At 40.3% G+C, this 23,983-nt stretch overlaps 3 protein-coding genes and 1 long non-coding RNA gene across 6 annotated transcripts; 1 reads left to right on the plus strand and 3 right to left on the minus strand.

Annotated features, from left to right (window-relative positions):
* Positions 1-529: 529 nt before the first annotated feature.
* On the minus strand, positions 530-1,326 carry LOC116199368 (MDIS1-interacting receptor like kinase 2-like). Its single transcript, XM_031529692.1, has 2 exons — positions 1,314-1,326; positions 530-1,128 (listed from the first exon to the last, which is right to left on the minus strand). The coding sequence occupies exons 1-2, from the start codon at positions 1,324-1,326 to the stop codon at positions 530-532; spliced, it is 612 nt and encodes a 203-aa protein (XP_031385552.1).
* A 913-nt stretch (positions 1,327-2,239) lies between these two features.
* Positions 2,240-3,006, plus strand: LOC116198902. Its single transcript, XR_004155422.1, has 2 exons — positions 2,240-2,483; positions 2,577-3,006. It is a non-coding gene; the product is annotated as an uncharacterized LOC116198902 (long non-coding RNA).
* On the minus strand, positions 2,384-7,111 carry LOC116198901 (mechanosensitive ion channel protein 5-like). 3 transcript variants are annotated; one of them, XM_031529172.1, is made up of 9 exons: positions 6,817-7,111; positions 6,186-6,316; positions 5,939-6,022; positions 5,310-5,821; positions 3,923-5,167; positions 3,682-3,805; positions 3,307-3,600; positions 3,012-3,214; positions 2,384-2,876 (listed from the first exon to the last, which is right to left on the minus strand). In XM_031529172.1, the coding sequence occupies exons 4-9, from the start codon at positions 5,726-5,728 to the stop codon at positions 2,588-2,590; spliced, it is 2,574 nt and encodes an 857-aa protein (XP_031385032.1). In that variant the 5' UTR covers positions 5,729-5,821; positions 5,939-6,022; positions 6,186-6,316; positions 6,817-7,111; the 3' UTR covers positions 2,384-2,587. The 3 variants fall into 3 exon arrangements, with proteins under 3 accessions (XP_031385032.1, XP_031385033.1, XP_031385031.1); XM_031529173.1 differs by having other exon boundaries at positions 5,310-6,022; positions 6,186-6,281; XM_031529171.1 differs by having other exon boundaries at positions 5,310-6,022.
* Positions 7,112-14,081: 6,970 nt separating this feature from the next.
* Positions 14,082-17,741, minus strand: LOC116198704 (mechanosensitive ion channel protein 5-like). Its single transcript, XM_031528928.1, has 6 exons — positions 17,099-17,741; positions 15,762-17,009; positions 15,480-15,603; positions 15,114-15,407; positions 14,821-15,023; positions 14,082-14,684 (listed from the first exon to the last, which is right to left on the minus strand). Exons 1-6 carry the CDS (start codon positions 17,497-17,499, stop codon positions 14,396-14,398), a joined length of 2,559 nt encoding a protein of 852 aa, XP_031384788.1. The 5' UTR covers positions 17,500-17,741; the 3' UTR covers positions 14,082-14,395.
* Between the last annotated feature and the right edge of the window lie 6,242 nt (positions 17,742-23,983).

Genomic DNA, 23,983 nt, shown 5'->3' on the forward strand with positions numbered 1-23,983 from the left:
ACATCCCTAACCCCAACAAACTCTTTAGATTCATATATTTATGTGCTGTTTTTTTAATTATAGGTATAATCTTACAATTCACGATCCGATTTTACGATTCACAATCTCACAATCCCCGATCGTAGCTACGTAGGATCGTGATTCTAACAACTTTGATTAGGACTCCTCCCACTATCGAGAAAACGATTACAAGCACTTTATTGTTTGAGTTGGAAGTTTTTTCAGTTGCTTCTGATGGAGGACAGCGCTGTAGTCCAGCGTTATCGCCACAGAGCCCAATATTCCCTTGCACTGCTGCCGGGGGAGAATAACGAAAGGCGGTCGTGTTTGGGGTCGGGCCTAAGAAATTGTTGTATGATATGTCCACGGACTTCAGTGCGACTAGTTCCCCTAGCACCTCTTTAACAGGGCCCGAGAGGTTGTTGTGGGAGAAGTTTAGGTTCACAATGCTTCCCAAGTAACCTAACTGTCGTGGGATTTCTCCTCGGAGTGAATTGTCACTGAGGTATAGGTCCGCAAGGTGCGTCAGTTACCCGATTGCGGGCGGGATCTCTTGTCTCAGCTGATTGTGGCTCAAATCCAAGTAGTACAGCTGCGAGATTTTCTTGATGCTGTTGGGAATGGATGTCCACATGTTCCGCAAGAGGTCAAGGTTCAGAAGGTTTGATAGGTCACCAATCTCCGAAGGGATCCCGCCCGAGAGCCGGTTGTTGCTCATGTTCATCCGTGTCATTGCCCCCAGTTTCCCAAACTCCTCTGGGATCTTACCGGAAAGCATGTTGAAGGATAGGTCGAGGTACTTGAGCTTGGTAAGGAGCCTGATTTCCCGGGGGATGGACCCGGAGAGGTTGTTGAGGCACATGTCTATGTACGTCAGGTTCAGCAAGGAATCGAAAGGGAACTCGTAGAGCGTGCCAGAGACGCTCATATTCGTGAGGTTGACCCCTTTGATGGTTAAGTCGGCATCGCAGAGGATCCCGAGCAAGAGGCATGGGCCTGCTGTGGCATTGGTCCATGACGCGAGGGAGGAATCGGATCGGTTTTGGTTTTTGAGGGAGGATTTCCACCTGAGGAGGGCAGTGTCCTCTTGGACAGAGGCGGAGGAAGGGGACGGGAAGAGGGAAATGGCTGAAAGGGAGAGGAAAGGAAGAAGAAGAAGAAGAAGAAGAAGAAGAAGAAGAAGGGAGAGGGAAGCTCTGCTGAGTGCTGAAGTCTGTTGATGGCTCCATGGCTGGCTTGATTTCAAATTTGAGTTCTCCTCTTCGAGTACTTATAGCATTTCAAAGCGGTCATTGGGCTGTCATCTTCCGAACTCTCCACCTCCATTTGATCAGAAAGCATTTTCTTGAGGAAAGTCAGAGGTTGGCCTTAATTATATTTCGTCAAAAAGTTGCATTTTCTCCAAGCGAAAATGACTAGCGAGTCCGAGGTTGGCCTTAATTATATAAAGTTACATTTTCTCTCAGCGAAAATGCAACAATTATTTAAATGATATTCATTTTAGAAAAAACAATTATTGAATGATGGCTGGCTCTTGCATTTGCCCCCCTTCTTCAACAATTGCATGGTTAATTGACGACTCGATTGATTTAGACTAAATCTAAGCAATAATAGCTTGATTTCACAAGCAGCATTGTTATAAGAAGACTCGATAAAATTAAAGATTGTTTGTTCAATGGACGAATCTTTTGTTTTATCGTACATGTCTCTAATCCTGCCCCACCCAGCTTGCCTTAAGTATCACAATTTGTACTTAATCCTTGCTACCGAATTCTAACTCGCTAGGCCACGGTTACGGGGTACGATCACTTAATCTTATGGACGTTCTTGTGGGACCTACAAGTAAGATAATATATATATATATATATATTTACATATTTTGAGTTTCCTATCCTAAGCGTGGGAAAAGTGCGTGGAAAAATATTCCCAAAACTTTGAGGCGTGGGAAAGCCATATTATTTAAATAAATGTCATATTAACATTTTTAATTAAAAAAATAATAGGATCGACAGTGAATCAGTTAGGGAAAGTTGAGAACAAAAATCACCCATGGCATTTTCCGGAGACTGAGACCCGTGGGAAATTACCCTTGAGTAATTTAAATAATAGAATCGTACGATTCTACTACTCGAGTCACACGATCCCAACAATCATAATTTCAAGCGCAAAAAATTGGAATAGAAAATCAATTTGATCAACTGAGGGTCTAAAGAAATTATTTAGAAGACTTCTTTTATATTATATATAGTTGGTGTGGCAACTGATCAGTCGACCGCTGCACTTATTCAAACTAGGAAAGGAAGAACACACTGCATGTGCGCAGGCCATACTTGTCTAGATGAATCAATGTATTGGACCGCACCGGACACATGGAGTTGAGTCGAGGATTTCAGCCTAACTTGGACTTACCTTGCACAAAGGCTATATATATCATCAATTCTACGTGGCCAAACAAACTCGAATCCGATCGGAGATCCCAAAAGGTGTTCATTCATAAACTAAATGCATGTCCTTTTTGTTATGAATTTATCCCAACTTTCTCTAATTATAGGTATCCAATGTGATATGATTCACAGGGTCCATCGATCTAGCTGTTGCTAGTCGTCCATCCTGGGGGGACTCTAGCAGAGTTCACTGGAGGTAGTGCTCGGACGTTGATGTCGATAGGTAACAACCGGTACTGAATGTCGAGCTCTTTGAAGATCTTTACCATCTCCTCAATCAGGACACCTCTTCTCACCCACTTCTCATCCATGTCCTGGTGGTTCATTCTGTGGCGAGGCCATACCGCCATCCTTACCCTCTTTAACTCCTCCAAGTCTTTCATTATTATCATCGGCGAAGGATACCAATGCTCTTTCTTGATCTCAATGTAACTGCATGAACAAAACCAGAATAAATGTCGGCAAAATGCTAAAACTGGCAAAGATTCTACATCTTTGGTTCTCAGAATTATGGTTCTAGTTTGTAATTTTATACGACCAACCAGAGCAGTTTCCGCTATCACTTGCCTCTTTATTCTGTGCTTCATGGCTGCAATATTCTCTGCAGGAGTTGAGACGTGTATACAGAACTCAATCGCATCTCCCATGTCAGGACTACGATAGTAGTTCCCGATGGCCTTCGTGGAGAGAATACTATTCGGGTACACAATCTTCTGCTCGTCGTATCTTAGGAAGACAGTCGTCAAGATGTTCATCTCTTCCACAACCATCTAATAAAAACACAGTTTGATTAAAAATCAGGAGCACATAGTGTATGATATAGCTCGCATTAAAAGAAGCAGATGTCTTGTTCTTCAAATACCTGAACCTGATCAACCTCCACCCTATCTCCCACATCGAAAGGGTGCATCACAAACAAGAAGATAATGGCCTCGAATACTGTCTTGCAGGAATTCCCGAATATGAAAGCAACGAGCACAAGTTGAGAGCTCAAGAATAGCAGGAACTTGCTCGTGGCAATTCCCAGTATAAGAAGCCAAATGATCGCCACAATAATCCCGACTATCACATTAATGACCCGATGTAGTTTGTGGACTGCCGTTTTCGTGTCATTCAAAGTCAAGGCTAGGGCTCTCCTCTCTCTAAAGGCATTGACCTGAACATTTAACACAACTAGTTAGGGTGACAAAGTGAATCAGGAGAAATAGCAAGGACTTTATTCGTCATGTTTACTTACCAACCAATTCTTAAGGGCTGACTTGCTGATTTCCTCGCTTTCATCCGCTCCTTCAATAAGACTCATAGTTTTCAAAGCTTCATCTTCCTGCATGAACCGCATCAGATCTTCAAGGTAGATGTACCTACCAATGGAAAATGTCAGGATAAAACACCATTCTTCCCAGGCCTTCCACAAATTTCCATTGATTATTAAAGTCGAATTAAAAAGATGGCATTCTTGCCAGTTAAGTTGCCCTTACTTCGACCCAGGCTTTGCTACGTTCTGGAAGATCTTCCTGGCAGCAGCCTTGGCCTCATTCTCACTCCGAATCAATGTGGCAGACTCATCCTCATTTGTGAAACTTGGAGTCTGCTCATCCAAAGTGGAAAGAACTCCATGACTTATCATATTGATCAGCCTCTTCATATTCCAAGCGGAGACATTTCTTGGGTTGAGCCGGTGAAGGTGATTGATGGTGATCCCATCATCATCCTTCTTCGACATGGCCCGCGAAAACCTCACATTCTTCATCCGCAGGCTCTTCTGCCCAAGCCCGCCACTTCCAATTATTCTCCCGCTCTTTGTCGGTATTGGTGGAGGCTTAAGGCCAGGAGGCACGGCCGCACCGGCGTTCTGCAGAGTTTGAACCTCTTCTTCGAACTTCTCCACCTCCTCCCCAATCCTCTGAATCTCAATGTTTGGTGGGCCCGATAATGTCTCAATCACATACTGGTTGAACAAAGACTGCTGAATCCTATCAAAGTATATGCTCACTTGGAAAGACGATGCGAACACCTTTATTATTAATGTCTTCACGAGCCACAGGAGAGTCGCAACCAAAAGGCACACTAGGACTTTAGTCACATACTCTAAGCTGCTGCTCCTAGTCTCCCTCCGTACTTTCCTACCGAAGAGTGCGTGCCAAGCAATCAAGACAAGTCCTAACCAAAGGCAGTTCTGAACGGCTTTTCGGATTCCGTAGACGAAGTAAAGAACCCGTTTCCGCAGCATGAAGTTTCGCTCTATGAAGAACACTAGGACACGAATAACCCAGCCTGAGACTAGCCGCCCACAGATCAAGACCAATACCATGACTTCCCACTTCCAAAGCTTGAGCTTCCATATATCTCTGCCCTTCAATATCGGGATAGTGAGAGTGCAAACTAAGGCAGCAATCATGGAAAAAAGACTCACCCACTGGAGCAGAGTCATCGCACTCAAGTTCGCCTTCTTGTATTCTTCGGGCAAGTCCTCCTCAAGCAGCAGGTCGTCCTCGTCGTTGTCTTCTCCGGCAGCTCGCCCGAGCATCCCAGACCATAGGGGCCCCGACCGCATCCCACGCCCCGAACGCAGGTCGGATTCCTCTGGCGGGTCCATTAGGCGGGAACGTGTTTTGGCTAGCAACAAGGTCGATTGCTTTCGGAAGGACGAGGCCGGAGCAGGCTTCAACACCTCTTCTTCTGCTCCTGAAGAGCGGCTGATATCATTATTGCTGGGCGAACTCCTGCGGAGGGTCAGAGAGTGAAAAATCGGCATGGAGATTGTGGATACATATATTTCAGCGATGCATGGCTCTGGTCATCAACTTGAATTACAAGAGAGGTCCATCGTCATATTTTTAAAATGATCTATCAACTGATTTTTACCTGTGCTGTACATGTCTCCTGGGAGTTTCGGTTGAAGTGTCCGTTGCAGCTCCGCCGCTTCCTGAGCCGGGTGGATGAAAGGAGACCCGAATCTCCTTCGGGGCATTTGGGTCTGAAGCGGGCTTAGGCGGCAATGGGGCTGGGGACTTGGGCACCGGAGCAACCGGAGCAACCTCATGGCGGAGTTCGTCCATCTCCAAGTCCATGTCAAGGGAAACGTCGCCCCTGGAAGCCGTCTGACCGTGCAGGAATTGGCCAATGAGCTGGGAAGGAGGGTCTTCTGCAACTGCATGCCGACCGGAGTGAGAAGCATCATCACTATCAGGGTCCTCCCCCCCATCGATATCATGGCCGCCCTGCCAGAACTCGATGTTGGGTTCCCGCAATATCTTGGAGCTAGTCTTATCAGTGGAACCCATCTCCGTAACCTTCGTTAGAAAACCAGCGCCGCCAACTTGTAGCAAGACTGAACTGATGATAGTGTGATTGAAGGAGTTTGGGGATGTGGGCAGCTTCTCAAGAGAGTCAGTGAATGAACAAAAGCAGTGATCTGTGTGTTAGGATGCTTCGAATCGTGATGGTATAAATAGAAGAAAGAAAATGAGGAGAGGAGACACGAGACACGAGACCTGATGAGAAGTGGCACGTGTGTTTTAGAGGGGTGTCTGCTCATGAAAATATCATTAATAACGTCTTTCCAATGTTTTTTGGCTCTGAGCTCAAGAAAGAAAATAGAGTTGATTTTATGTAATATGAAATATGGAAGGAAATCATCAACATAAGTTAGTTCAAGTTCGGAAATATCAGAATACATATTAAAAAGATACGAAGGGGAACCAAAAAAAATATAATGAGTATTCAAATGGGACTACTCACAGGTGGCGACGAGGCGCAGATCCGCCAAGAGTTGATGTCGTTGACTTCCTCCTCGTCCTTTTCTTTTACCTCTCATATTCCCCCGCATCTGCCTCCCTTTTCCACGTTAACGGCAAAGAGAAGATCAGGCCCTGTTTAATTTCATAATGCTATTTTAGAATCATAATATTATTTTAAAATTATAATTCTAACTTAACTCTACCCACTACAAAATAAAATAACTCATACAAAATCAAAGAGTGAGCCCTATTTATATCACTTTTTTCCACAACAAAACAACATAACTCATACAAAATCAAAAGGTGAGCCCTATTTATACCATTTTTTTTCAAAATTAAAATTTAATTTTAAAATTTTAATATGAAACCAAACGCAATATCAATATTCGTTCCGCAGCAAAGGCAAAGCCTGAAAGTGAAAATTTTTCCTCAAAACGGAACATTTTAATGAGATATCAGCTCAATGAAAGCGAATTTCCTTTATCTATCCAGACAACCAAAATACCTTCGAGCGAATAGTATTGACTATACGCCAGCCAGCTCCAGCTCGCATGAGTATCTCGATGATCAACCTAAATGATACGAGATTACCAAAAAGCAAGAAAAAAGATGAAATGGGGAACAGGACGTACAAATCAGCAGATTCCTGGACCTCCTCAGCTGCGGAGAAGAAGTTATCCTTCTGCCACATGTCGAAGCTGTTAGCCACCATCATCTTCGCCCGCCGCCGCAAAAAGAAATCCCCTCCTCCCCGGAACAGAAAATCAGACGCAAACCGACCGGAATTCAGCCGGGACAGAGAAGGAAGGGGACCGGTTGAGCTTCAGCTATCGGTTTCCTTGCCCTTCCCTTCTCTTCTTCGCAAAGGGCACGCGAAGAAGGAAGAGAGAGAAAGCAAACCAGAAGAGAGGATGGAGATGGAGACGTCCAAATTAATAACTATGAATTCTATTATATTATTTATGGCATGTTCATCCTCGAAGATTCTCTTGGCATTATTCCTGAGCCTTGATTCATGTTTGAGGGCAATTTTTTTCTTTTTATTTTATTTTATAATTTCACCTCTTTTATGTAATGCAGCTAAGGAATATTGTTGGTGCCGAAGTTCGCAAACAAAATTATCATATCATACTTCCAAAAGAAAAATGGTGGCATCGTATATTGAAGAGAGTGAAATAATTTATAGACCATGAAAAACAGTCGACCATTGATCAACATTGGACTCACAGTTTAATTGGAATCATGCCCAAATTTATGTATTCTTTTTATCAGGGGTATGCAAGAGAATGTAGGGGTGTGTATGAGTATTGAATAGACTCGAAACTGGTTGGAACCTATCCATTTGGATAGGGTTCGAGTAGAATTTATCTTAAAATGGATAGGTTCTAGTTCTCAATATCAAGAACTGAAAAATTTTGATTCTGGTTTCGATTCCTATATACTGGGTACCTAGAACCAAAACCGACATCGAAAAGTAGAATTGGCTATATTATTTGTGTATAATAATATACGTGACTGCTGGCTTGCCTTTCCCCAGTCTAATTATTTTTTCTTCTCTCTCCTCCATCCTTCATCTCAGCTTCTTCTTCTTCGTCTTCTTCATAGTTTTTTTTTTTTGCTTCAGTCTTCATCACTGTTAATTTCTCACCATTACATTCTTTAAAAATTAAATAAGCATATAACTTAATTTGTTTCAATTGCTTTTTTTCTTGTTTCTATTGTTCTCCAGCTCTTGATCGAACCGAATCGATGTTGCTTGTGCTATTGTCTCGAAATATTTGGTGTTGTTTCTTCTCTACGTAGCGTAATGAAAACTGCTACTTTTTTTTTTGAAACGATGTTTCTTCTATCGATTAAGTGAAGTTATTAATTTCTTTTGCTTGAGATGGTACGGGTCTTTTACTTTGATCTACAAATGACATTTCTGTTTTTTCTTCTCCCTTGAACTCGACTAGGCAAAGGAACACACAAAAGAAAAAAAAAGAAAAGAGGATGCCTAGAATCGACAATATCCCACAGGTTCCAAACCTATATCTAAAGTTTGCTGGGTAGGTTCTGATTCTATATTCTTAGAACCAATCTTTTATAGGGTATGATCCGTGCATCTCAAAATATAGAAGTTATTCATACATGTTCACCCCTAAGAGAATGGCCGCTTGATTGATTGATTTATTAATTATTCCTGGATTTATTGGTAATAAATATATTATATAAGAATTTTGATTTATACAGAAGAAGTTTACACTTTTGTTTTTCAATAAAAAGAAGATAAAGTATGTTTTGCTATATATATATATGGCGTCCGCGGGAGGAGGAGGAGGAGATGGCGGGCTGACCCAATTAGCTAGGAAAAGAAAGTATTAGTCAAATTTTTTTTTTGTTGAGGTTTCAATTTAGTTAATAAATAATTGATCAAGTGTTGACGATGTGTTGAATTGTATTTCGAGGTATTATTATTAACTCATGCCAAAAGAAAGGGACTTATTATCATGATTTGCTTTATTATTTTTCAAATAAAGTCAATTGATTATATATAATAAAAATTAGCATACGTTTTTTTCCCCCCTTTTATTGATGGTAGAAGATATGAAGTTTAATATACAAGTATTTCTGAGAACAATTTAAGAATTTATCAGTGAAATCACTAAAAAAAAGTGTGAAATTTAATAATTATTAATCAAAGCGCTAAATATGGAATACACGTAACATCTTCCTAGTCACAACATCACATAACCACCTCTTTTCAACTACCATTGCCTAGTATCGGTAATAACTTTTTCCTTTTTTTTTTACCGAAATTAGTGCCAACAAAAGGAAAAAAGTTCTCCAGTAATTTTTTTTTCAAAAAATTCTGAGAGATAATTTATTTGAAAGAAAATTAAAAGAAAAAAAAATTGTATGTATATGATCATGATTGGCAGGTGAGAAGGTGGTCTGTCTAGCCTGGAATAATGGAAACCAGCATGATTTTTTCTCCTTCATATTGAACAACTTACTAATAATGGTATAGCTGAATTAATTACAAATTAGTGCTTAAAGGGTCAAAACTAATCTGCTACTTATTCTTATCTCCTTCCTCATCCTGTACTTATTCTTATCTCCTTCCCCATCCTGACCGACGATGTCAGCCTCCACTCCGCCAACAATGATCAACATTTTACTCAATTTTAATTGGATTTTAAAAAGCCAAAAAACAAAAAAAACAAGTGGATAGAGAATTGATTTGCCGTGGTGCTGTACATTAGACTATCAACGTCCACGGCATACAATCGGTTCTTTTTCCCGAATGTTACTCTTAGCAACTCCTATGTTCAAAGCAAGATGTTTTCTTATTATGCCTCACAAATTACAAAAGTCTGAAAGAGGGGGTAGTTCGGAGCTGCAGCAAGCTTTTATGCACAATTCGCTTCTGGTTCAAACTCGGCAGAAAGAATCGAGAACGAACTACATAGTAGATTCACATCGACTTTGAGATCCCCCAAAACCATCCCATGACCAGAAGCCCAGCATCATCGACAGAGCATTTCGGGGAGAGTCCAACGCAGCATGCAGCTGACCCCCTGACAGCATCCAAACTTGAGCAACAAAACTGGGCGTTATTGGAAGGGAACAGAGACGTCACTCTAATCCCCACAACGATCAGTGATTTAATTCCATAACACGCTTCAATTAAAATGACAGACCCAAAAAAACGCTTCTCAAGAAACTGGTAACCGCTGTGTACTAGGTTATTGACATTGGCGTAACAGCACAAGCTCTCCACATTGGAAAAATCCTAGACCCACAAGTCTGTTCTTGACTATGTTACACTGTCTCAAGAAGGAAACTGGCTGCAGTTTCACTCTTTGAGGTGAGGTCTCCAGAGGCAAACCTGCATAGTTCATCCTCCAACATCTTCAGACCGGAGCTGCATGAGCTCAGTATCGACGAGATGATTCTCCTTTGAAGATCTTTGTACTTCAACTCTAGCTTCACATCCCAGTCAACATTATCTCTGCAAAGAAAATCATATGTAAAATAAGTAATAGTTTTTATAAGGACGATCAATCCCGGAGTTGGAGAAGGAATATGGTTAGGGTTGCTGGAGGATTCTTTACCCGGCATCAGGATCTGAGTTACCAAGATTTTCCATCATGCTGCTGAAAGTAGCATAAAGGTCCTCGAGAACCTGAACTTCAATCTTCAATTTATCCTGCAGCTAATTCACATTAAAGTGGTTCTGACATTTAAGTGTGTTTGATTTTAGACTTAAATAGAGTTAAGTTTTGATTTTAATTGAGTTGTAATGATTATGTTGTTGAATTATGAGAAAAAGTGTAAAAAAGTAATGAATAGTTGAGAGAAAGTAATGATTATATTATTGAATTGTAAAAAAAATAATAAATAATTAAAAGAATTTAATATTAAAAATTGAATTGAATGATTACCGAGGATAAAAGCTGTACCTTTTGTTCGATATGACTACCAGCACAAAAAACACATCACAAGTCCCTGTTTCAACCACTCCATACAGTCTGATCTCATGAAATGGGGTCCACAGAACTTTGATCAAATCCTCGCACCCAATAGCCAACTTGCATCTTCATTGGCTTGCATAGCTTCATATTTGGCAATGTTCATGTTTCAATCCGAAACACAACAATAATTAAGCAAAAAAGGACAAGAAACTTACAGAGGAATTGATATCCGAGGAAGAATCCCGAGCTTTTCGCAAATAATCTAGTGCTGGAGATGGCAACCCATAATGGAAAATGTTGTGGTCATTTGAGAACCATGTACCCCGCACCATATGAGTGGTTTGGTTGCAACATTCTGCTCCATCATCACCACCATCAGAGCCACAATCATTATCTGCAGTAGAGGAAGAAGCAGTAGATCATACCAATGTACGATCTCAGCATTAAGAAGTTATAGTCTCAGTTTGGATTATGATATCTTGGAAACATCTTCCAGTTTTCATTTCTTTTGACAAGAAGCTCTGTATTATTTTTGCTCAAAAGGTATTATATTTTTTTCTTCTTTTAATTTATACACTTAATATCTGAAAATTTAATATGCCTCGTTTATTGAAAGTGTAAGGCAATTGTGGATTTTTTTCAACTCGGAAGACTTAAAATCGGGACATTGATAGATGCAGAAATTTAATATGAGACTTTTGATTTATATTTAATAACAATAATATATATTATTTTATTTTAAATCTTTTTTTAACTTCTAAAATGCAAAATTAATAATTAAGTTCTTATAATCAACATTTTCTAATAATATTTTTCAATGCAATTTTATTACGTTAATCATTCACGCCAGAAACATAAAATATTCTTGTTCTTCTCCTTCCATCAACCAAAAGCATGCAGTGAAAGGGGAAAAAAAAAAGGAAGGTTGAGTAATTTGGTAAAAGAGAAAAAAAAAAGATGACTAAAAGAATAAAATTACTTTTGCAACCGAAAAAAAGACTAAAATTATTTTAATTGAATATTATAGAGGATGAATAAATTCGGATATGATTAAGAGAGCGAGAAAATTTGACTCAATTGAATCTAACGGATGGTTAATTAGTAGGAAAGTTATCAATAAATTGGAAAGTATTGCTAGAGAGAAAAACTATGAATTTTTGTACAATGAAACAAATTAGGAATTTTGTGAAATTGATTATGTCACAATTGGATAATAAATGTAAATAAAGGAACATGAGACTTATTATGAATGTTTAGAAGCCTTAATTTATTATAAGTGAGTACAATTATTATACATAGTTGAATAATTATAATATTCTTTAATTGTGGGATCAAAATTTTGAGAGCTTAAGGTGACGATTTTACCGGCCTTACTTTAGGGCCACCGTGAGAGAGAGACCATATCGTTCTAGACTTCTAGTTGTTTCGTGGGACCTCTTTTCTTTGGACAAATGTGAAAGATTTAGGCGGCAAAAGGGTGAGGAACAATCCACAGGCAAACACCAATCATTTGGGAAAACAAGTGAGCAGACAAGAGAGGAGAATGAATTGCACTTTGAAGGGTACATTTATTTATTTATTAAATATTACAATGGGAGTAAGGATGGAATTGTGATGAAATGGCACCAGACGTCCACTTAAAATTAAGAAATTCTTAATTTAATCATCATCGATGAAATTTATGTGTCATTTTATTTCACTTTATTACCTATTTTTGTACTAGCCCGTATCCATTATAATTATAAAAAAAAATACATTGTGATTGTCAATTTGTCAGCTTAGTTTGGTTGATGTAAATGTTGGTGCGCCTGAGAAGAAGTTATGCCGCACGATGTTGCTCCACTTGCGATTTGACTCCATAGCGAAGGTGGGCTCTCAAATGTCAAAATTGCGCGTGAAAAGAAAATCACCTTGTTTCATGTGGGAAGCGATTCCGTCAGCGATACATATCCATCTGCATGGCAAAGACCTTAAGTTCTTTTTATTTCTTTTTTTTTTTTATCATAAGGCTCATGACCCTCAACGAGGCAAGCAGAAAAGGAAAATAAAGGAGAACCGAAGTTTCAGCGAGAATCGAACAATTACATAAACCAGCTTATTGGGATAACTCCAAGGAATTTGGCATAGTGGTGAGAATGAGCTTAAGTCTCTATCCGATCTCAGGTTTGAAACCCCTTGGAGCCACTGGAATGTCCTGGTGTGATTACTTGTTCCGGGGATTAGTCGGACAAAACCCGGATATGCAGGGTTAGCAAAAAAAAAAAAAAAAGAGCTTATTGTGGTTCTCATCCACTGCTGCTCCTTTTGTCTTCGGACTATGGGCTTGAAATGTGAGTGAGGCCCACCATGATCGGGTCTGAACTTGTCTGCTAGGGTTTTGCCTTTTCGGGCCGAAACCCAATTGTTCCCCTTCTTCTTTCTTTTTTGGGCCCAAATAGATGGCGATGCTAAAGATCGACATTTCTTTCTGATTGCGTGTAGTTTAAATGTTTAACTGATGATACAATGATGGAAACTTGGGTGTTCTATATATGCCCCATACTTAAGCATAAGAGAAGGAATTGTCAAATCAAATTTCACCTCATGATTCATATTTGGATTGTGAAATCACTTCTCGTCGAATCGGAGTGTTTCATGGTTGTAATGGTTTCGTATTAAGTTTGATTGATTTATGTGGTCAGTTTTATACGCTAATTTTGAGAGACAAAGCTGAAATTTTAGTTAGAGATCAGGAAGGATTTGTTTTTGCCATCACTATCACTGTCGCACCCGCATAGGCTATTTATATACCACTGGAAGATGAGAGAATTTGTTCATCCAAAACGATGAGAGAATTTATAACATATGAACCACACAATAACTTGTTGGAATCACATTCAGATTGATGACAATTACACTTAACTTGTCATCCTTCACAATTTGGTAGATAATTTATTCAGTCCATATAAGATGTAATTTATAACTTTCTTCCCGCGGTTCATGTTCTCTGTGCAGTTGAGGATTATAACGTCGTCGTACGTCATGACCTCGACTCTTCCTTTGTAAGGTTACAGAACACGAACCTAATGTCGATCCGAGCATTGGTCACCGACTGCATCCCTTACACAAAGGCAGAGGAAGTTCCAGTGCATGAACAGGTCCGGGAGCATCATGATGCCGATGAGTATTTGTAGGTCGTCGTCATCAGAGGAGGAATTTGAAGCCGGCTGCAGCAGCGAAGCGGGACAGATCTCGGAAACCAGGTTGCTGGTGAAAGCGCATTTGATATTGCGGAGGGCAGCGAATATTACTTTGTTGATGGAAGCTACGGCACAAAGGAACAGGATGAAAACGATGAAATGCCGACGGCTGCCGTCCGCGCCTTTGTAGCCATTTAATAATGATGATGATCAGCTTGATCAAGATGATCATGGCTGGGGGAGCTCTCGATTTGGATCCTTCATTTCAAGCGCGAAAAATTGGAATAGAAAATCAATTTGATTAACTGAGGGTCATATATAGATAGTGTGGCAACTGATCAATCGACCGCTGCACTTATTCAAGCAAGGAAAGGAAGAACACATTGCATGTGCGCAGGCCATGCACAAAGGCTATATATCATCAATCTACGTGGCTAAACAAACTCGAACCCGATCGGAGATCCCAGAAGGTGTTCATTCATAGACTAAATGCTTGTCCTTTTTTGTTATGAATTTATCCCAACTTTCTCTAATTATGGGTATCCAATATGATATGATTCACAGGGTCCATTGATCTAGCTGTTGCCGGTCATCCATCCCGGAGGGACTCTAGCGGAGTTCACTGGAGGTAGCGCTCGGACGTTGATGTCGATAGGTAACAACCGGTACTGAATGTCGAGCTCCTTGAAGATCTTTACCATCTCCTCAATCAGGAAACTTCTTCTCGCCCACTTCTCCCCCATGTCCTGGTGGTTCATTCTGTGGCGAGGCCACACCGCCATCCTTACCCTCTTTAACTCCTCCAAGTCTTTCATTATTATTGTCGGCGAAGGATACCAGTGCTCTTGCTTGATGTCAATGTAACTGCATGAACAAAACCAGAATAAATGTCGGCAAAATGCTAAAACTAGCTAAGATTCTACATCTTTGGTTCTCGGAATTATGGTTCTAATTTGTAATTTTATTACAACCAATCAGAGCAGCTTCCGCTATCACTTGCCTCTTTATTCTGTTCTTCATGGCTGCAATCTTCTCTGCAGGAGTTGAGACGTGTACACAGAACTCAATCGCATCTCCCATGTCAGGACTACGATTGTAGTTCCCAATGGCCTTTGTGGAGAGAGTGCTATTCGGGTACACAATCTTCTGGTTGTCGTATCTCAGGAAGACAGTCGTCAAGATGTTCATCTCTTCCACAACCATCTAATCCAAAACAGACTGATTAAAAATTAGGAGCATATTGTGTATGATATAGCTCGCATTAAAAGAGCATATGTCTTGTTCTTCAAATACCTGAACCTGATCGACCTCCACCCTATCGCCCACATCAAACGGGTGCATCACAAACAAGAAGATAATGGCTTCGAATACTGTCTTGCAGGAATTCCCGAATATGAAAGCCACAAGCACAAGTTGAGAGCTCAGGAATAGCAGGAACTTGCTCGTGGCAATTCCCAGTATAAGAAGCCAAATGATCGCCACAATAATCCCCACTATCACATTAATGACCCGATGCAGTGTATGGACAGCTGTCTTCGTGTCATTCAAGGTCAAGGCTAGGGCTCTTCTCTCTCTAAAGGCATTGACCTGAACATTTAACACAACCAATTAGGGTGACAAAGTGAGTTAGGACAAAGTGTATTCGTCATGTTTACTTACCAACCAATTCTTAAGGCCCGACTTGCTGATTTTCTGGCTTTCATCCGCTCCTTCAAAAAGACTCATAGTCTTCAAAGCTTCATCTTCCTGCATGAACAGCATCAAATCTTCGAGGTAGATGTACCTGCCAATGGAAAATGTCCAGATAAAACACCGTCTGTGATTCTTATTATGGGTCTCCTTGTGCTAAAACGGAGAAAATCCAAGGTCTTCTACAAATCTCCACTGATTACTAAAGTTGAATTAGAAAGATGGTGTTCTTGTCAGATACATTGCCCTTACTTCGACCCAGGCTTCGCCGCGTTCTGGAAGATCTTCCTGGCAGCGGCCTTGGCCTCTTTTTCACTCCGAATCAATGTGGCAGACTCGTCCTCCTTTGTGGAACTAGGAATCTGCTCGTCCAAAGTGGAAAGAACTCCATGTCTTATCATATTAATCAGCCTCTTCATATTCCAAGCGGAGACATTTCTTGGGTTGAGCCGGTGAAGGTGATCGATGGTGATCCCTTCATCATCCTTCTTCGACATGGCCCACGAAAACCTCACATTCTTCACCCGTGGGTCCTTTTGGCCAAGCCCACTGTTTCCAATTATTCTCCCGCTCTTTGTTGGTACTGGTGGGGGCTTAAGGCCTGGAGGCACAGTCGCACCGGCTTTCTGCAGAGTCTCAACCTCTTCTTCGAACTTCTCCTCCTCCTCCTCCCCAATCCTCTGAATCTCGATGTTTGGTGGGCCTGATAATGTCTCGATCACATATTGGTTGAACAAAGACTCCTGAATCCTATCGAAGAATGTGCTCACATGGAAAGACGACGCGAGCACCTTTAATATCAATGTCTTCAGGAGCCAGAGGAGAGTCCCGACCAAAAGACACACTAGGACTTTCGTGACGTACTCTAAGCTGCTGCTCCTAGTCTCCCTCTGTACTTTCTTATCGAAGAGTACGCGCCAAGCAATCAAGACAAGCCCTAACCAAAGGCAGTTCTGAACGGCTTTTCGGATTCCGTAGACGAAATAAAGGACCCTTTTCCGCAGCATGAAGTTTCGCTCTATGAAGAACACTAGGACACGAATAACCCAGCCTGAGACTAGCCGCCCACAGATCAAGACCAATACCATGACTTCCCACTTCCAAAGCTTGAGCTTCCATATATCTCTGCCCTTCAATATCGGGATAGTGAGAGTACAAACTAAGGCAGCAATCATGGAAAAAAGACTCACCCACTGGAGCAGAGTCATCGCACTCAAGTTCGCCTTCTTGTATTCTTCGGGCAAGTCCTCCTCAAGCAGCAGGTCGTCCTCGTCGTTGTCTTCTCCAGCAGCTCGCCCAAGCATCACGGACCGAAGGGGCCCCGACCTCATCCCACGCCCCGAATGCAGGTCGGATTCCTCTGGTGGGTCCATTAGGCGAGAGCGTGTTTTGGCCCGCAATAAGCTCGATTGCTTCCGGAAAGACGAGGCCGGAGTAGGCTTCAACATCTCTTCTTCTGAGCCCGAAGAGCGACGGACATCATTATTGCTGGGCGAACTCCTGCGGAGGGTCAGAGAGTGAAAAATCAGCATGGAGGTTGTGGATATATATTTCAGCGATGCTTGGCTCTCCGATCAACTAATTTTTACCTGTGCCGTCTCCTGGGAGTTCCGGTTGAAGTGTCCGCAGCAACTCCGCCGCCTGAGTTGGGCGGATGAAAGGAGACCCGAATCTCCTTCGGGGCATTTGGGATGGAACCGGACCTAGGCGGCGTTGGGGCTGGGGACTCGGGCACCGGAGCCAAATCATGGCGGAGTTCGTCCATCTCCAAGTCCATGTCAAGGGAAACGTCGCCCCCGGAAGCCTTCTGACTGTGCAGGAACTGGCCAATGAGCCGGGAAGGAGGGTCTTCTGCAACTGCATGCCGGCCGGAGTGAGAAGCATCATCACTATCAGAGTCATCCTCCCCTTCAATATCGTGGCCGCCCTTCCAGAACTCGATGCCGCGTTCCCGCAAAATCTTGGAGCTAGCGTTCTCAGTGGGACCCATCTCCGAACTTCTCGCCGGAAAACCAGAGCCGCGGACTTCGAGCAAGACTGAGCAGGTGCTAGTGTGATTGGAGGAGTTTGGGGATGTGGGCGGCTTCTCCGGAGAGTCAATGAATGAAGGAACAAAAGCAGTGATCGGGGTCGGGAGGGTGAGATCTGTCAGTTTGTTGGGATGCTTCGAAAATCGTAATGGTAATAAATAAAGAAAGAAAATGAGGAGAAGAGAGGGGACGAGAAGTGACGCGTGTGCTGTTGGGGGGATGTCCGCTCGACAAATCGCCATTAATAAATAACGCCTTTCCAGCCATTCTGGCTCTGAGTACGAAACGAAAAAACCTTCCCATTTTCGTTGGCGGGACCGAGAGAGAGAGAGAGAGAGAGAGGGGGGGGCGTAGTTGACTTGACATAATACAATATATATATATATATATATATTATATAAACATTATCCAAAAAATATAATATTATATATATATATATGTGTGTGTGTGTAAAATATGAAGGGGAGGAGGAGAAGGAGAAGATGAAGAAGAAGAAGAAGAATGAATGAACGAACAGGTGGCGACGAGGCAGAGATCCGCCATGACAACAGACTTTTGAGTTTTGACTTCTCGAATATCTCATCTGCTGTGATGAGCTATACTGTGCTCCCCGCGTGGTATGGTTTAGGAATGAATTTGCAATTTGGTCCATGACATTGAGGTGGTACATCAATTGGGTCCTTAATTTTTTTAATTTTCTTAAATCGGGGGCTCCACCGTCGAACTACGAGATCGTCAGAGGGTCTTGTCTTTCTTTTAGGTCCAAGACCCTCCGACGACCTCGCCCTATGGGGAGGTCGCTGTGGGTGGTGTCCCCACCGAAAGTAGAGGGATCGGAGGGGAGGTCTAGTGGGGGCTCCCCTTACTTTTTTTTTTTATAAAAAAATTCTATTAAAAACGAAAAAAGAGAAAAGGAAAATGAATGACCTAAACGATGTAATATCATCCTTGCTTAACATCGTCATAATGGAATAACTTAATTGATGTATCAAAAAATCTCTTTATGTATTTTTAGTGAAAAAAGGACCTATTTGATGTCATAGAGGACCAAACTAATGCAAATTTATAAACTTGGGCACTAAATTGACATGTCTATGCCAAATGAGGGATCTAATTGATGTGTCAAAAATCCAATTGATGTAACTTTTAACTTTCAGAAAATAAATTGATGTATAAAAAGTCAGGAACCCAATTAATATAACACCCCATCTTGAGGACTAAATTTCTCATTCAATCTATGGTTTGGTTAAGAGTTGATGACGTCACTTCGTCCTCATCCTTTTCTTTTTCATCTCACAAAATAAATTTTCCGTTTACGATGTGCACTACGATATTAAAAAATTTAATGGTTCCGATTAATTAAATTCGAGTCTCATCGTATATTCTCTTTTTTAATTTGGTGCGATCATGAATCACAAAAGTTTTTGACAAGAAATTCTATTTATCTATTTTACTCGAAAGGTACTATATTTTTTTTCTTTTTTTAAATTTATACACCTTGTATCTAAAAATTCAAATATGCCTCATTTAATGAAATTGATTATGTCACAGTTAGATTACTTAATATAAGTAAAGAAAAAATGAGACTTATTATAAATGTTTGGAAGTCTTAATTTATTATAGGTAAGTGCAGTTATTATACACAATTTAATTATTAATTATAATATTCTTTAATTATGGGATCGAAAATTTGGAAGCCTAAGGTGACGGCTTCGTTAAGAGTTGAGACAATATCGTTCTAGACGTAGATGTTTCGTGGGGCCTCTTTGGATCGATGTGAAAGATTTACGCGACAAACCGGGGAAGCAGCAATCCAAGGCAAACACCAATCATTTGAGAAAACTAGTGACGGACAAGACAGGAGAATGGAACTGTACTTTGATGAGGACATTTATTTATTTATAATACTTTGTGATTGAGGAAAGGGTTTTCATGCCTCGACGTACGGCGTTGATTTAAAACTGAGAAGTTTTAAGTTTAATTATCAACAGTGAAACCTATATACCCTTTTGTTTTACTTTATTTCTTATTTTTTATGTTAGTCCTATGGCATTCCTTACCTTATGATTGAAAAAATAATACATTGTGATTTCAATTTGTTAGCTGAGTTTGGTTGATGTAAATGTTGGTGGGCCCGGGAAGAAGTTATGCCACAATATTGGGCCCACTTGCGGTTTGACTCCATAGCGAAAAGGCACAAGGTGGGCTCTCAAACGTCAAAATTATGCGTGAAAGAAATATCACTATCGGCATGTTCGGTTGAGCTGAATCGCAATTTGGATCCAGCCCAATTACAGCCGAATAACAATTACTTCCATTGGTTATTATATTGGGCCAGGATCACAGCTTGGACCGCCCGGTAGTATGGATGATTACTTAAATATTATTTTTGGTTCTGAAGCTCAATTTCACAATTCGGATCAAGCCCGTAACTCTTAATAGGGCATAACTACCAAAAGCCCTTCATATTCTTTCTAATTTTCTTTCTTAATGCCACTTACCTTTCACCACTGTGCCTCCTCTGTGTGCTGAGAATCGTTATGCTACTTTGAAAAATCAATTAAACAAACCACGAGTTTATATGTGGTTTATATTCTACACTTATCAGTTTGAACTTTTAAATAAAAATGAGACTAAGTCCGTATACACCATGCAAGGCCTAATATCTCTTTGCGTGAGGGCAGTGTACCAATGTTACTCCAACTGTGGCTCTATCCAGTTTCGTGGCAGCCGATAGTGCGCCTCATGTTAATCAAGTCCAAGTGTGGAACCCGTGATCGGTCTAGTTTGTCCCTCATTACCTGAGTATGAAAGAGGATGCCCGGCTCATCGTCAGTTGTTGAGGGCGGGTGTTTAAAGGCATATGGCACATGATGGATCACACGCTGTCATGTGAGTGTAAGTGTTGAAAGCTTAGATCCTACATGAAAAAATTAAGAAGATTCTAATGGGTTTTATAAGAGATTATATACCACAACTTACTAACTCGAATTTTTGAGTTGGAGATGGACTCAATATCTTGTAGGTCTAGTGGTATTTTACACCCTGCATCTACTAACTCGACCTTTTGAGTTGGAGATGGACTCAATAACTTGTAGATCCAGTGATAATTTTACACATTGCAATTGTTAAAACATGAGCTCCGACATGGCCGGCAAGCCGACAACTTTTCCTGGCCCTTTTGGAGCCGACGGAACAAGGATGAGCCTGGTGCGATAAGATTTGGCGTCGATGGCAAGTCCCAGCCTCATCGCATCGGCTTGGTCAGGAGCCCTGGGGACCTTATTTAAGTCTTATGGCACCGAGAGCTAGCGATAGCTCATAGTGCGCTGAGAGCTCGAGGACCTCGGGAGACTCCACCTGGTGATGGTCTCACTTCGAGCACGAGCCTTGTCTTGAGATACAGCTAACGACGAGTTCTTGTTGTCGGCCCCATTCTCTCTTCTGCCTCTCTCTTTCTCTCTCTTAATTTTATTTTTAACTTTTTCTAATTTTAAAATAGGTTTAAGTAATTAAGGGCTTTGGGGTCTTTTGACTCTGACCTCTCGAATTTCTAGAATTTTTATTTTCTCCATCCAAACACATGTGATTTTACAAAATTTCGATTGGATTGCCTGTTAACTGTTATTCCCTATTTATTACATTCCTCGTCAATTACATTCATGCGAACGAAACTTAGTGTATTTGTTTTACATGGGAAGTGATTCCGTCTGCGATACATGAGGATCTGCATCGCAAAGATCTTGAATTCTTTTACTTTCTTTCGATCATAAGGCTCATGATCCTCAAAGAGTCTAGCAGAAAACGAAATAGAGGTAAACATAAGTTCCATTAGTGAGAATCGAACAATTTGCATCAATCCGCTTTTCTGGGTTCTCGGCCAACATCCACTGCTGCTGCTTCGGCTTTCGGGCTATGAATGTGAGCGAGGCCCATCATAAGCTGGCCGGGCCTGTCCACTAGGGTTTTGCCTTTTCAGGCTGAAACCCAATTCTTCGTCTTCTTCTTTCTCATTTTGGGCCCAAATAGAAGTCGATGCTAAAAATCAACATTTCTAATTACGTGTAGTTTAATGCTACATTTGGTTTTAAAGTAAGATTTTAAAATCAGATTTTGATTTTTAAAAAGAGTGGTATAAATGAGATTTACCCTTTGACTTTGTATGAGTTATTTTGTTTTGTTGTGGAAAAATAGTGGTATAAATGGGAGCCACCCTTTGATTTTGTATAAGTTATTTTGTTTTGTTGTGGGTAGAATTAAGTTAAAGTACGATTTTAAAATCCTACTATGAAACCAAACAAGCTAATTGTTTAACTAATGATGATGCAATAATGGAAACTTGGGTCTTCTCTATATGCCCCACGCTAAAACATAAATAAAAGAAGGAATTGTCAAAGTCTAATTTCACCTCTTAATTCATATTTCGATTGCGAAATCAATTCTCATCGAATCATAGTGTCTCATCGTCGCGATGGTTTCGTATTAAGTCTGATTGATTTATGCGGTCAGTCTTGTATCCTAATTTTGAGAGACAAAGCTGAAATTTTAATTAGGCATTGTCACTGTCGCACCCGCATAGGGTATTTATATACCACTAGAAGATAAGAGAATTTGTTCACCCAAAACGATAAGAGCTTTTAAACGCACGAACCACATAATAAGTTTCCTTAACTTGTTGGAATCAGATTCAGATTGATGAAAATTACACTTAACTTGTCGTGCTTCGCAATTTTATTGATAATTAGGCTGAAATTCCAATTCAATTCAATCCAGATAAGATGTAATTTATAACTTTCTTCCTGTATCTGGATGGGGACATTGATTCATCTGCAAATTCGAGTATATATATAGAGATGATTGATGAATCTGATGACCAGTGAGCATATACTACTATTAATGGGAAATTATACATGTTTTAACAATGTATGCGGGCATGTGGCACGGCATATATATATATACACACACACACACATTAATCAATGTGTCTCATTAAATTGTTTGGCTCAATTAATTGTAATGATTTATTGGCTGATGGACATAGATAAATAGATATTATAAGGCGCTCGATCAATCTTAATCTTATAGCAAGTGCGTGATCAACCTCCAGAGTCAGTCCCTTTTTCCCCCCTTTTTTTGGTTATTCAAGTTGATTAAATTGCAGTTTCCTAGCTAATAGGAAACGTTATCTATCCACCCGCGCATATAATACAGAACTCTATGGTTTAACTTTTCGCTAATATGACTCTATGTCACCGTAACGCGTTTAGTACTTTTAGTTTAAATGTTTAGTATTTCAGTTCAAATATTTAGTATTTTTAGTAATCGTGATTAGTACAAATGTTTTTTACTTCTACTTTCATTTTACGTGTTTAGTATTATTATTGAAATGTGTGCTATTTTGTATAATCTATCGCAAATAGTAAAAGTACTAAATACTTTAACTAAAATACTAAACATTTGAATTAAACTATTAAACGTTTCATGGTAACATACGGTCATATTAGAATTTTCATGAATAATATATATATATATATATATATATATAATAAAGTATATGCCTTTTCAAAAAAAGAAAAAGAAAGAAAATAATATCTCTTACTAAGACCCACATATATACATATATAAATATAATATAATATAATATGAAGGAAATAATCATTGAAGCATGGAATCTCATTATCACACCAAGCCAATCCAATTTAGTAGGATTGAATCAGTCATATTATCACGTCTAAAGAGGATCTGGTGGCATACAAAAATAACTTGTTATTAGCACGTCTAATTTTCAAGATTTTGCACTATTACTGTATAACAGAGAGCATGTAATTCCCACCAAAAAAAAAGAGAGCATGTAATTCCCACCGAAAAAAAGAGAGAGCATGTAATTGCAATTCCTGTCGTCGAATGATGAATAATAATGTATGCCTATGATATCCTCTAATTTCTTCTTATCTTTTACTTCTTCCACCTGTTTAACTGATACCACGTACACACATATTTGACTAGTACCTGGGATAAGTATAACCATTTTTTGCTGAACGGATAGGTATAACCTACTTATATTATAGATGTAATCTACTTGTGAGTTTCAATTAAAAGGATGTCCATGAGTTTGGTTATAAACAATAAAAAGGAAGTTATTATAATTCGTAATTTTTTATGATGATAATTAAATCAATCCCTCCGACTCAGCAGCTACAATTCAGAGAAGACGAAGGGAATATGACAAAACTTGGCTCCACCGATCCATCATTCAATTCCCTAACAAAGCTGCCTCCAATTCTACATTACAAGTCAGCTTCGATGCTGCAATCTTTCAGCAGCATTCTTACCTCTCAGTGGTCTGCACTAACAACAAAGGAACCATCAAAGTTTGCCTTGGCCTTCTACTCAACTGCTACCAACCCCCTACAAGGGGAAGTAGAAGCTGCCCTCAATGCAATC

Source organism: Punica granatum, chromosome 3, assembly GCF_007655135.1.
Source record: "Punica granatum isolate Tunisia-2019 chromosome 3, ASM765513v2, whole genome shotgun sequence".
Classification (NCBI taxonomy): Eukaryota; Viridiplantae; Streptophyta; class Magnoliopsida; order Myrtales; family Lythraceae; genus Punica; species Punica granatum.